Source organism: Anas platyrhynchos, chromosome 2, assembly GCF_047663525.1.
Source record: "Anas platyrhynchos isolate ZD024472 breed Pekin duck chromosome 2, IASCAAS_PekinDuck_T2T, whole genome shotgun sequence".
Taxonomy (NCBI): Eukaryota; Metazoa; Chordata; class Aves; order Anseriformes; family Anatidae; genus Anas; species Anas platyrhynchos.
In genome coordinates, this window is record NC_092588.1 from 106,750,220 (window position 1) to 106,762,289 (window position 12,070).

The 12,070-nt window shown below is 40.4% G+C and overlaps 1 protein-coding gene across 2 annotated transcripts in view; it reads right to left on the bottom strand.

The window, feature by feature from the left end:
- The window catches only part of CAP2 (cyclase associated actin cytoskeleton regulatory protein 2), a 64,207-nt gene that overhangs the window by 15,060 nt on the left and 37,077 nt on the right, over window positions 1-12,070 (bottom strand). For both annotated transcript variants that reach the window (XM_072033322.1, XM_005023047.6), the window contains exons 5-7: window positions 6,554-6,697; window positions 6,236-6,321; window positions 4,399-4,504 (exon numbers count right to left, since the gene is read on the bottom strand). In XM_072033322.1, coding sequence (XP_071889423.1) covers window positions 4,399-4,504; window positions 6,236-6,321; window positions 6,554-6,697 — 336 coding nt within the window. The remainder of the gene's footprint in view (window positions 1-4,398; window positions 4,505-6,235; window positions 6,322-6,553; window positions 6,698-12,070) is intronic.

Genomic DNA, 12,070 nt, shown 5'->3' on the forward strand with positions numbered 1-12,070 from the left:
GCACAGATGCAGGCTTCCTCTTTGTTTATTTTGATTCGTAAATGGGGGTGGGGAGAGGGGCATAATATTCATCACTTGAGTGAAATTCTCTATTAAACCAAACACTGTAAAGAAGTTCACCTCTATTTTCCTTGTATTTCTTCAAATCCTGCTGGCAAAATTTGTCCTAAATGACAACTTTATACAAAGAGGGAAAACTTACTGCAGCTCTACTTGCAAGGGAGAAGAAAATTTAGGACAATTATCCCTGCATAAGATTTGTTTCTTAACACTTATTTGATGTGCAGGAAACTACAGCAATCTCTCCTTACTGCTGGTTGTTTTCTTGCTGCAAAGTTAACCTGCAGAAATAAGAGCAGAAGTTTCACTTCCCCCAGCTTACTCATGCAGTCCTTGTAGCAAACAAACTTTTATGAGGCATTTTTGTGTGCTTATATTACAGCTGTTCATTTCTTTGCACCACCAAAAAAAAGAGCAGGGAGGGAAGAAAGAGTTATGCTTCACTAGAATCTCTTCTTTAGGGAAGAAAAAAAACAAAACAAAAAAAAACATTTTATATTTATTAGTAACAAACTAAAAAAAGACATAGCTCCCTGGTAGAGCTGTAGATTCCATGTTGAAGTCAGAAAGTTGTAGCAAGCAAACCTGACAGTTGCTGCATGGGAAAAATGCAGCACTGGACATGCAAAACATTTTGTTACAATAACACTTCTTGCATAAACTCATTGACATCTGAGAATGTCGTATCCAGTGGCAAATTAAAACTTGCAAGCCTCCATTAGGTTGGTAATTACTATCGTTCCCATTATCAAGATGGCATAATTGAGATAAGTGAGTAGAGTGAACTGCTCCTCACCACAGGGTATATTTGTGGCAGACGGAGGCACATACTTCACAGTCAAAATAATGAACTCCAGAATTACACTTTTAATGAAATCCTGTAGATCCATCTGACATCCACTGACAGGAATGTTTTCCCTGACATATGCACAATCTAGTTAACATTAATTAAAAAGAAAACTTCAGATTATGATGGAAGTATAGAGTGACACGTTTTATTCCCCGGGATGATCCTGCTCACAAACACACACACTCTAAAATGTAATTTCTTCTGAGAGCACAAAGCCAACAAATATCCTACCTGTACCTCTGATGTCTAGAAATGCCTATGATTTATGTAGGGTCTGGTTTTGTACCACCATTCTCCATGGGTAGCAGAAGAGGCTCAGATAAAGGCCTTATGGTGCTAAGCTCTGCTATTTCTAGGCTTTCTCCTCAGACAGTCCCATGCATTTCAATAGGATGGCCTCAAGGAGTGAGCTATTGGTACACATCTTGGCAGAATCGGAGCCACAGTGAATAAGGAGAGAGAACTGTGGCAGATGTGAAAATCTGTAAGCATCAGTTTTTATCACCAATTTATTACAAAGCTGATAGAAGTACCTGTTATTGTCAGAGCTCACTGCTTAGCCATTATTCCAACTTTGTGCACCCATTTTAGTATCTGTCTTGTAATTTCTTAAGACATTTCTTTCACTTTCCCCTAAAGTGTCTGCCTGTGTGCTGTCGGCAGAGCCAGGAACACTACTGCATGCACTAATGAGCTGCTCCAAGGCTGGCTGCAGCTGCCCCGTGCAGCTTGATGGACGGGTACATGGGGGCTGGAAACTGCCCGGCTTTGTGGCATGGCCATGGAGCATGGCCAGAAACGTGCATGCCACGCTATGCAGCACCTACAGATAAAGGGACCAACTGCCAATTAAAAAAACTCCCGTCCTTTTTGGGAACCCAGGCTTAATCTGATCAGGCTGATGCTATCGGGGTGTTTCAGTTCAAGTTAGGAGAATACAGCTGTAAGAAATGCAGTTGTTAATGTTCTCCCTGAATCTTTAGTTTCTTTAGAAATACCCAAATATATGTCACTTAACAGCTTTTTGTATAATGCTTCCAGCATTGCTTTGTTGACTTCGGCAGATACAGAGGCAAAATTATTGGTACAGTGTACTTATAAATTTGTACTTACACTGGCCAAAGACTTTTTCTATTTCCATCTGTAATAAAATAGCTTTTCTGTATCGTCTGCCTTTCATAAATGTACCACTTCCTTAATGCCTTGCCAAACTACTGCTTTCTCCTTTTATGCATGTAAGTGGAAGCTGCTGTGTGCCGTGATTAACAACAGTGTCTGGAATACTTTTACAGCTCTTATATATCATATTTCTGTTTAGGCCCTGATTCTGCAAACCTTTATGCTTAACTTCATACAGCACTAATCTGTGACTTTCATTCTCACCTTAAAATGTATAACAAAAATCAAATTATCGCTTTAGTAACTTACTGCTTTCTGGAATGTATTTGTTACCAAGCTTCATAAAAATATTTAAGGAAGCCATTTAAACAACTTGCTAACTTACTGGATTCAAATTTCCATACACTCTCATGAAGTAAAACTTGAAAAAATTATTCATCCATAGGAAATGTGTTTGTAACTTAATCTTTCTGGCACACATTACATGAATGATAATTTAAATGAGCCATATTTCCAACACAACTTCTTTCAAATCAAAGTGATACCCAAACTGAGTGAAATCAATACTTCAGAGGCAGTAATAGACTCATCACTCAAGATGTAATAAGCCCTGTTTGCAGTAAACTATGTTTAATATGAATAAACAAGTCACACCTAAGTGTGTATTCAGCAATTTTCTGCGCAGCTAAAGCAAGGGAAATAGAGAGCTGTGATGGCTGAGATGCTTCTAAAACCAGTCAAATATAATCTGCAATAGCTACACATCTGTATGAGAGTACCAGTGCTCAAAGCACTGAGGTTTCCTCCTATATCATATAACAAATATAACAAATCTCTGTAATGCTACTTCCATACCTGTAAAGTTCCAATAAAGTGAAGATATATTTGTATACATGTATCTTGCTCTGTATGAACAAAACTAAATTTGTTCCAGATTCTCAGGCTAATTCTGCTAACAGGGTGCTACAATTTCTTTTCCTTTTCTAATAATCATTTAAAAATCATCACTTGTTCTCACATTCTTTAATTAAAATAGAGTAGAATGTAGCAAGTGTGAAATTTAGTACTAAATTAAGAGAGGGAATCATAATTAATATTTAACATTTTCCCTACAGAAACCTACAGAGTAGCAGATAATTCCGGTCCTTCCATTTATCAGGTTTCAACATTTTTGCATTACTTCAAACTAAAATATACACACTGATCGTAGTGTCTCCTGTGTTTGAACTTGCCCTTGAATACTGTAAGGCCTTGTACAATGTGTAGAGACAGTTGTGAAGAGGAAGGTGCAAAGCCTGTTGCTGAGCACAAGTGCTAGACGTTCTTTCACATGCTTATCCCCTCCACGAAGGGGAGACAAAGTAACTTCTCCAGATACCTTGTTAAGATACAGTCTGTTTCACTTCCTTAGGAGCTGTTAGAGTGGTCTGGGAATTAAATTATCTGGTGGTCTGCATCAGTCCTCTTAACAGTCCTTCAATTTCTTAAAAATTTATTTGCCTATAGAGAAGAAATTATAGTCTTGGTGTGAATGACTGCATGTGCAAGTCTGTGTGCACTGGTAAGTTTAGGAAATGACAGCAAAGAGCTGGCTGATTGTATTTTTAACACACTCCAGCAATTCTCGTAACTTGATAATAAACACGAGCACATTATTCCAATCCCATGTAGAACATTGCATTAATGTAGACAGCAGACATAAACTCTTACATTTACACCAGACAGAAAATATATTCTTCGTGTTTATACCTCTTTTTAAGAACAATATTCATTGCCATCATCTTGCTATGCATCCCAGATGTAACACACAGATGTTTATAAAGAGAGCATAAGTAGCACACAGTCATATATATTAGCTCTCTGTATATATATATATATAAATGAAGCATGCATTTCAGAAATTATCTCTGTATGTATAAAATAGTTTTATAAAGATGACTATCTAAGGAGTAAGAACTCAGTGCGAATTCCTTGTGTTTCTCTTCCCTGTTATTAAACCTCTCTCTTTGTTCAGAGTTTTTACACTATCCTTTTCCTTCCCTCATCACACTCACCTAATTTTCCTTCATTCTGACATGCCCTTTAAATTCTTTGGTTTTGCTTTTGTTCCTACATTCTACTGTATCAGACCCAGAGAACCGTGCCTTTGGTTCGGTTCACCCACTGCAGCTGGGGATTATGGCTGTAATCACCTCAAATTATTCTTCTCTCTTCCTCAAAACCTGTACCACAGTGGCCTAATACATCTTCTCCGCCTGACTCTCAAGCTTTTATCAGTTGAGTTCATTGAGCATGGCTTCTCTCCCTGGCCTAGATGTGGAGGTAATGACCATTTCATGGTTCTTCATGAGCAAGTGAAGAGTACTTACAGTTTTGCTCCAGGTAAGCCCCGTGGTATGATGCTCTTTGATATAAGCTTGAAGCTCAGACCAGATGTTCAGATATGACTTCACCCAGTCAACATGGCGTGCATCACTGTAAAAAGAGACATTATTTGTACGTGTGAATGTTTGCACGTAAAGCAGAAAGCACTGCCATTCATGCTTAAAGCAGATAAAGCCCAGTGTCTGCTCTACAGCCATGGACAAATCAGTTAGCAGGCAGCAAGCCAGCCCAGCGCTGAAGATGCTGAGGCCCACTACGCTGGAGAGCTTTTGGGCCCTTGCAGAGAACAAACAAGGGCAAAGGTGCCTCTAGCACAGACTGCTTCTTGCAGGAAGGGTTGTCATCATCCTGCTCAGGCTCACCATCAACTGAAGAAGCACTAAAAGCTATTTGGAGCTCTGTAGCAGCTACTCACACTCTATCTCGGAGTCCTGAATCTTAGAAAGTGAAATACCTGTGGGTTCTGTAAAATATTCTAGCTGCCAAGTTCACATGTAGCCAGCATAATGCTGGATCATGTAATAGTCATCTGACTAAAATATTTATACATCAAGGATTTCAAAAGTACAAATCAAAAGCTGGCTCTGGAGTGATTCTTTGGGAAGCTTCAGTCTTCTAGTGGGGGAGTAAGTGAGAACAAGAAATATGTAAAGAAAGAGGAACTGCTTGTAAGATGTGTCCTTACTTATGAAGCTCCAAATAAGAATAGTTACTGAACCGTTACTGCTATGGACTGGATGCCCACAGGGGCTTGGGTGCTTACCCTCTATTTCTTTCCCTTGGAGCCTGATGTTTAATAGTGATGAGGATCTGGGTCAATGGGTTTAACCCAAAGCCTACAGAAGTCAAGAGACAGCCTTCCGCTGCTTTGGAAGACATTGTGATCTGGTCAATATTCAGTGAAAAAACAGGAAAATAAATCCTTATTAGGAGAGGAACTAACTTTATACCCAACTAATGCAACCTGTTTGTATCTTTTTGTGAGACTTTTTTGCTTCAGAATAAGTACTTCCAAAGCTCCATTGTAAAAATCTTCAGTTACCTCAAGCAGGTAAACTAAGGCTTCAAGAATAATACATAACACATATTTCATAGATAAATGTATCTAATATGATATACATATAAAATACATAGAAATGTATACATAAGGTTTATATATATTTATACATATATATTTATGTAAAGTTTTCCTCACTAAAGAGGAAAAACTCAACTGCAAGTACTATTTTTCATTGAGGATATAAAAATAAAATCCAAAATCTGGTCTCCAAGTACCACATCAATAGGATTTATACATGCATTACTTTTAGAAGGACCTGTATTTTTTCTCTTTCTCTGTCAGCTCACAGATCTCGCTCATGGGATTGTTCTATGAATTCCTTGTGCTCTTTAAGAACAATTCAGTGGTACTGAAAAAAAAATCACTTTGGAAACTATGGAAGTAGATGCTCGGCTGTACACACCTCTTGCCTAAAACACATGTTTTCAAGCAGAGAGCAAGAACAGCAACAGTATGAGTACACAAGTGAGACAAGGACACACAGAAGCTAGCTAGCCAATTTTCTGGCACCCCAGAAAGTTAAATATAGTCTTACAACTGGCACAGAGTGAAAACCAGCATTGCTAGTGCTGCTGCCATTCGCGTTGCAATACGCTGCAGGTCAAAGATGAGGAGGGGAAAATAAACCACTGTGACCAAATCGTATCAAATGCTCTTTTGTTTACAAAATGCTTTGTGTGGTGGTGTTGTGAACCCTATTAGTATAGTTAATGCTCTCATCCTCACTGTGGCTAGTAAGACACTGGGGCTTGGCAACATACCTGTGCTTGTAGTCCTTTAATACCCTGTTAGTATAAAAGGTAGCAGCATCATTCATCTCCTTGACATAAGGGCCTGGTTTAGGAGACTAGGACCATCAACCCATGGTAGCAGGAAACAACAGAAGGAGAAAGGAGGTAAAACATTAGTCAGACACCTTCCCTGATATATGAGGTATATTACAAACACCTTCTTGGGTGCAGTAGACTGAAGAACTATGCAGAGGAGACTACAAAGTTCTGCAAGATTTGGACCTATTCTGGGCCACGCCATCCAGAAGTAGATTTAGAGCCCTCCCAACTGCCCTGGGCATAACTTACCACTGCTATCCAACCAAGTGCAGGTATGCTTTCGCTGACGGCCGAGAGGTGGTTGAACATTTTACTTCCTCTGTTTCTTTCTCTGAAGTTCTGGATTTCCTGAATCTTCTCTGATATTGGCTTGAGAAGCATTGCCACCTCATTCTGAAAAAAAGAACAAAAAAAAAAAGAAATGGAAAAAGAAAAAGAAGAGACACTGCTGTTAACAATGGATAGTCCAAAAACACCCTGCGGTTTAACGTTGTCCTCCCTGCCTATTGTTTTAACACTTGGAAGGAAAGGTCAGCATATTCTCCACATTAAAGTAACAATTTAATTACCCTGCTCTGGTTGTAGCAGCAAAATGCAGTTATTAATAACGTGTTGCAGCAAAAATTGTTCTCAGCACTGGCAGCACATTTACGTGCTGTCCTGGTTGAGAACCACAGAGACCTTGTATCTCGGAGTTCGCAGGATGTTTGCGTTTTTCATGTGATACTCCTGGATTATTTTTTTTTAGGAGTCTTTACACTGCCTTGAGTTTTTCGTGTTATTAACCAAACTGTTCTTTCCATAGGAAACAAACTACTTGTTAGATTTATGGCCTCTTATCATCTGGCAACAAGACTGAGAAAGTAGTATGCTGAAGGCAATATCCATTTTAGCTTTCCCTTTTGGTAAGTTTTAATGTTTAAATTTCCTTCGTCCGCGAGTAATGTGGGAACATTTCATGGGAAACACAGTGCCTGCAAGGCATGGCTTGGGGAAATTCCCCTGTGTTCATCAGAAAGGAATGGTATCCAGGGGAATGACTGCTGAGCGGAAGGAATAGTGTCTGGAGTGAAGAGAACAGCAGAATGAATGTTGAGGCTATCCAAGCTCTTCTCCTCTGCAAAGTGAATGTTAATCACACGGACCCAGTGTCACGGAAAAACTAATGTAGAGCATTAACTTGCTGGGAAAAATTCTTCCACGCAGCAACAGCACATCGAGGGAGAAGCAGCCACCAGTTTACATGCAGAGGAACTGCTGTATGCTGAATGTTGCAACTTCATAAAATGTTTCTGTAAAAACAGACTAATTCTTTATTGCCAATCTATGCCTGCAGAAGCCATGCTATGTCCCACCAAGGAGAGTGCACCAGTCTGATTTTCCCCGGCACTTCACTCAGAAGTCACTCGGCATACTTAGGTATTTCCCTGACCACGTGGCAGGACTCCATATTTTAACTCCCCTTTTCTCAGCCCTACTTCTTCAGTGGAATTAAGTGCTTGCAGGGGAAAAGCAATCCTCATATTCTGAAGGACAAATGCTGTTGTGACACACACAAAGCAATGTGTATGTATGTGCTACTTGATCTCTGCACAATACTTCTTTCCAGGCTCCCACGAGACCTCGGCTTTACAGAATATTGTGTCACCTTAAAATGGGCATGTTTGCTCTGGATCAACGCAGCTCAAAAGACACCCCCCGAAACAGGACAAAAATAGGTTCTGAGCTTTTGAAACAAAATTTGATCCAGCAATGAATGGAGCCTTAATATTTTAGAGATAATGTAATTTTGAGAAAGGCTTGGGCATCTGACATGCAGGGGATACTTGGCCTCCTCCTGCAACAAAGCGGGCTGGGAGAAAATGAATGTTTGCAGTATTACTAGGGGATGAAACTAGTTTTTGTTTATGGCTTAATGACCAGCATAAGTCATCATTTCTGAAAAAACCCTGAAACCTCCATGATTGGTAGCTCTGGAAAACTGATTTTGTTGCCATAACATGGTATAGTCTGCAGGAACTCTCCCTTCTCATTTCTGCTTGTTTACAGCACACTGCAGCTGGTTGGTTCTTTCTTATTTTTCCGGGAAATCTTCTAAGTGTGACAGTAGTTAGCAAAACTGAAATTTAAGAAAGTGTTCGTTCTGCTTTGATATGATGCCAGTTTTCCTCCTATACCGTCTAAGGGATATTTACAGTCTTTAGCTTACTGTGAATCTTCATGGCCCAGTTCCAGCCAAAGAGACTATCAGGGCTAAAAATACAGCTCGGCAGATGCCTGGTGTATCCAGACAGCGCTGGGAGGCAGCATGTTTCTGCGGATGGGGCACGCAAGTGGGTGTCCGTAAATGGGGCTTCTGTTTGCAGCTCTCCCGCCAAATTACCGCTCGGTTTTAGGAAAGCTGTGCTACCTTTGTGTCCTCCAGCTTCCTCAGTATGAAACAATGTCAACGTTTTCTGGTTTTCTTTGTAGAAAACATGGATATCTACAGACAGGAAGGCAAAATCAGGGCCGAACACTTGCCCTGATGGTTACACAAGACCTGCTCCTCCTCCTACTCCACTTGCATTGGTGGAAAAACTCCCAACCACTTTTGTGAGGGTTTCCTGTTACTGGTACAGGCAGAATTTCTGCCCCTCAGACCACAGGACTTAACGTGTCCAGTGAATCAACTGTTTATAAAACTATAGCGAATTCAAGTAATTCCACAAAGAAGCCCACTGTGAGAGCTTTAAAGGTGAAAGAGATGTCGCTAAGGCAAGTAGCTCAAAGCAACCATTCACTTGGCACTGTACTTACACCAAAACGATCCACAAATGGCTTGAGGGTCTCTTCAACTCTATCCTGTCTCTGCTTTGCACCATAAGAGCTATCTAGCCTGCCTGCCTTCCACTCTGCATTGGTTTTATTCTGCAATAGTTGCTGCTTGTCTGGATGGCTGCACGTAACGTGTGTGTGTGTGTGTGTGTGTGTACACAAACTTCTTGTGATCCCAGCTTCTGTGTCATGGCCAGACACAAAGGAATAGAGGCCTGCAAGGAGTCACTTCATTGAGCCTTGTCTCCCTCCAGTCAGTTCTAAATTTTTAGTTAGTGATTAAACTGCAGATGAATTATGGTGTATATGGCATCTGGATAGGGAGAGGCTCATTAATTCTGGCACTAATCAGTCTTGTTTGGCTCCACAATACAGAACCAGTTGTGCTGAGGGTTCTAGAAGAATAATCTCTTTATTGCAATGAATATTAAAACAGCTGGTTGTTAATAAAATGATTGTCTATGCTGTATCTCCAAGAAAAAACGAATTCAAGGAGATGAATCAGAGCTGTTGGAAAAATCTCCAGCATGCCTTTGGCATGTGCTAGATAAGATTTCTTGTCATTTAAGACACAGCACAGTTGTTTAACAGAAATTTAACGTCTTTGTATAAACACCATTCCTATTTTAATATCACTTTTGCTGAAATGTTTAAAAATGCAGAAATGACACAACTTGAAAATATCAGAAGTAATTCCCAGTGTGCCCACGTCCCTTTTACGTTATTATTAAAAACAGGTTGTCTTTTTAAATACTAATACCTAAACAGCCAGTCAACTCTGACCCATGTCTTATAATTCTTATCCTAAAATCAAGAGGAAGACTACTGCACTGAGGAGCAAAAGCACTCAAAAAAAAAAAAGTTAGAGCATGCAACAAGAAATGCCTTGGGCTTCAGAGATTTAGCAGTGTAGAGCTAACTTTATAAAAAGGCCTGGCATACCAGTGTTCCAACAAACCCCAATGAACAGACTTATTTTTTTTCCACATTTTCACAGTACTCCCAGGAGAAATTCCCCTGATGACAGGTTTAACAGGACCGGGGCACTTGGATTTAATTCATAGAATGGGCAAACTGTTGAGTGGTGTTTTTTTTTTGGTGTGGTTTGCCTATTTAGGCACACTAAAATGGAGTGGCTTGCTTAAACTTTGGTGCTTGAGCAAGTGACTACTTGAAAATCTCAGCCTTCATTTGGGAAAACTGTTTTTTCTCGGGACCGCTGTTGTTCAGAAACCTACCAGCAAGGCGCAAAACCCAGCAGGTAAACAAAAATACAGCTTTTAAAGATGTTATGCATTTGAAGCTAATCTCATAGGGTTTTGAGGGGTGAAGATTGTTAACTGCAGAACTTTTATGTTGATGGGTGGCAACACAATTCAGACCTCGCTATTAAAGTGTTTAAACCAACCTGGCCTATTATGAAAAATCACGGCGAGAGAACAAATGCACTTTCAAGTTATGCTAAACGAGGGGGTGGCAACCTTTGGTGTAGGAGCAGGAAAAGAAAACTGAGAGCATTTGGGATCAGCAGCCCCTTTATTTTACTCAGCTGCAGCCAGAACAGCATAACTACAACCTTCAGTCCATGTTGTCTCCGGTCTACAGTTCTGTTATTTACTTTTCTTCCATCAATTCAAAATCTCCATCATACTTGCATTATATTTTTCACAGGCAAGTTTGAAATACAGAGTTGATTTGAATCAGCTGTCTTTGTGTACGTTGGCAAGTCTAATGGGAATGGTTCTGCAGTGCAAAATGGTTGGTGCTGAGGACCTGACATTCATACTACACATGTTTGGGGGTACAAACCCAGAAAAAACATTGCCCCCCTATGAACTAACCCACTTAATGGAGACACAGTCATTACATCTGCCAACAGCCTGGTGCGGCTCCATCCCACACTTTTAAGGGGTGAAAGATATCTTGGATGGCATCCACCACACTCAGTTCTAACAACTTCAAGGGTGAGCATCCGCTCTCAGATGAGACTTAATTCCCTCTATTGTAAATGAAGGAAAAGATGTCCCTGAGGAATCCTTTCCATCTTTAATAGATGATACGGTATGAAGACTGCACTCAAGATATGCTGCCATTAAGTGTAAAGAGAGCCCAGAATGACACCTTATGCCTTGACAGTTAAAGCTGAAAAGCGCAATCCCATTCTGTGTCTGTAAATCTGCAAATAAGTCTTTAAAACTGGAGTTGATTTTTTTTTTCCCATATGTGTGTATAAGAAGGGCTTGTCTTTTTTATTGCAGCTGTGTGTCAGTTTGAATGGAATCAGCGTTCAGATTAGGCTGAGGAATAATCTTTCTATGAGGTATATAGGAAATATTTTTTTTTCAGATGCAAATCTAAGCTAGCTAGTAACTAAGCTAGTTAGCCTCCAAATCACACTGCTCATGGTGAAAATCTGGACTTCTCAGACCCTTACCTCTTTTAACTTTCCTTAGTTCTCCCCCAGTGAAGCACTACCACTTCTTTGTTGGCAGTTGCCAAACTTCTTTTTGCACTGCTCATCCCCATCTCTCCTAGCAGGAGGTGTTCCACATTTGGTACCAGGGTTTTGCTCTTACGATTGCAGTCTAGCCTCCTGCACCCTAATGCGTTGCTTTCTCTGGAAGCACTAACGGCGGGCAGAGGCCATCAGCGAGATCTTTCTGCGTGATGACCACATTCACATCCCTGTAGTCCTCTGATATTTCCAGGGTTCAGAGGTCTCCTAACTAACTACAGAGAGGCAGGAATTTATTCCGTTCTCATCTTCTTAGGCTGTAAATCCTAACACAGGGGTGTAACAACTATTTGTCAGTAGCACGGGTTTGCCCATGTCAACTCACTGCCATGCAACGGCAGGACCATGGTGCAGGGAGACAGAGCTGCAGAAACGTCTGGTCAGTGTCATCAACACAGAAGCTTACATGCATTTGTGTGCTTCCAAAGTGACTT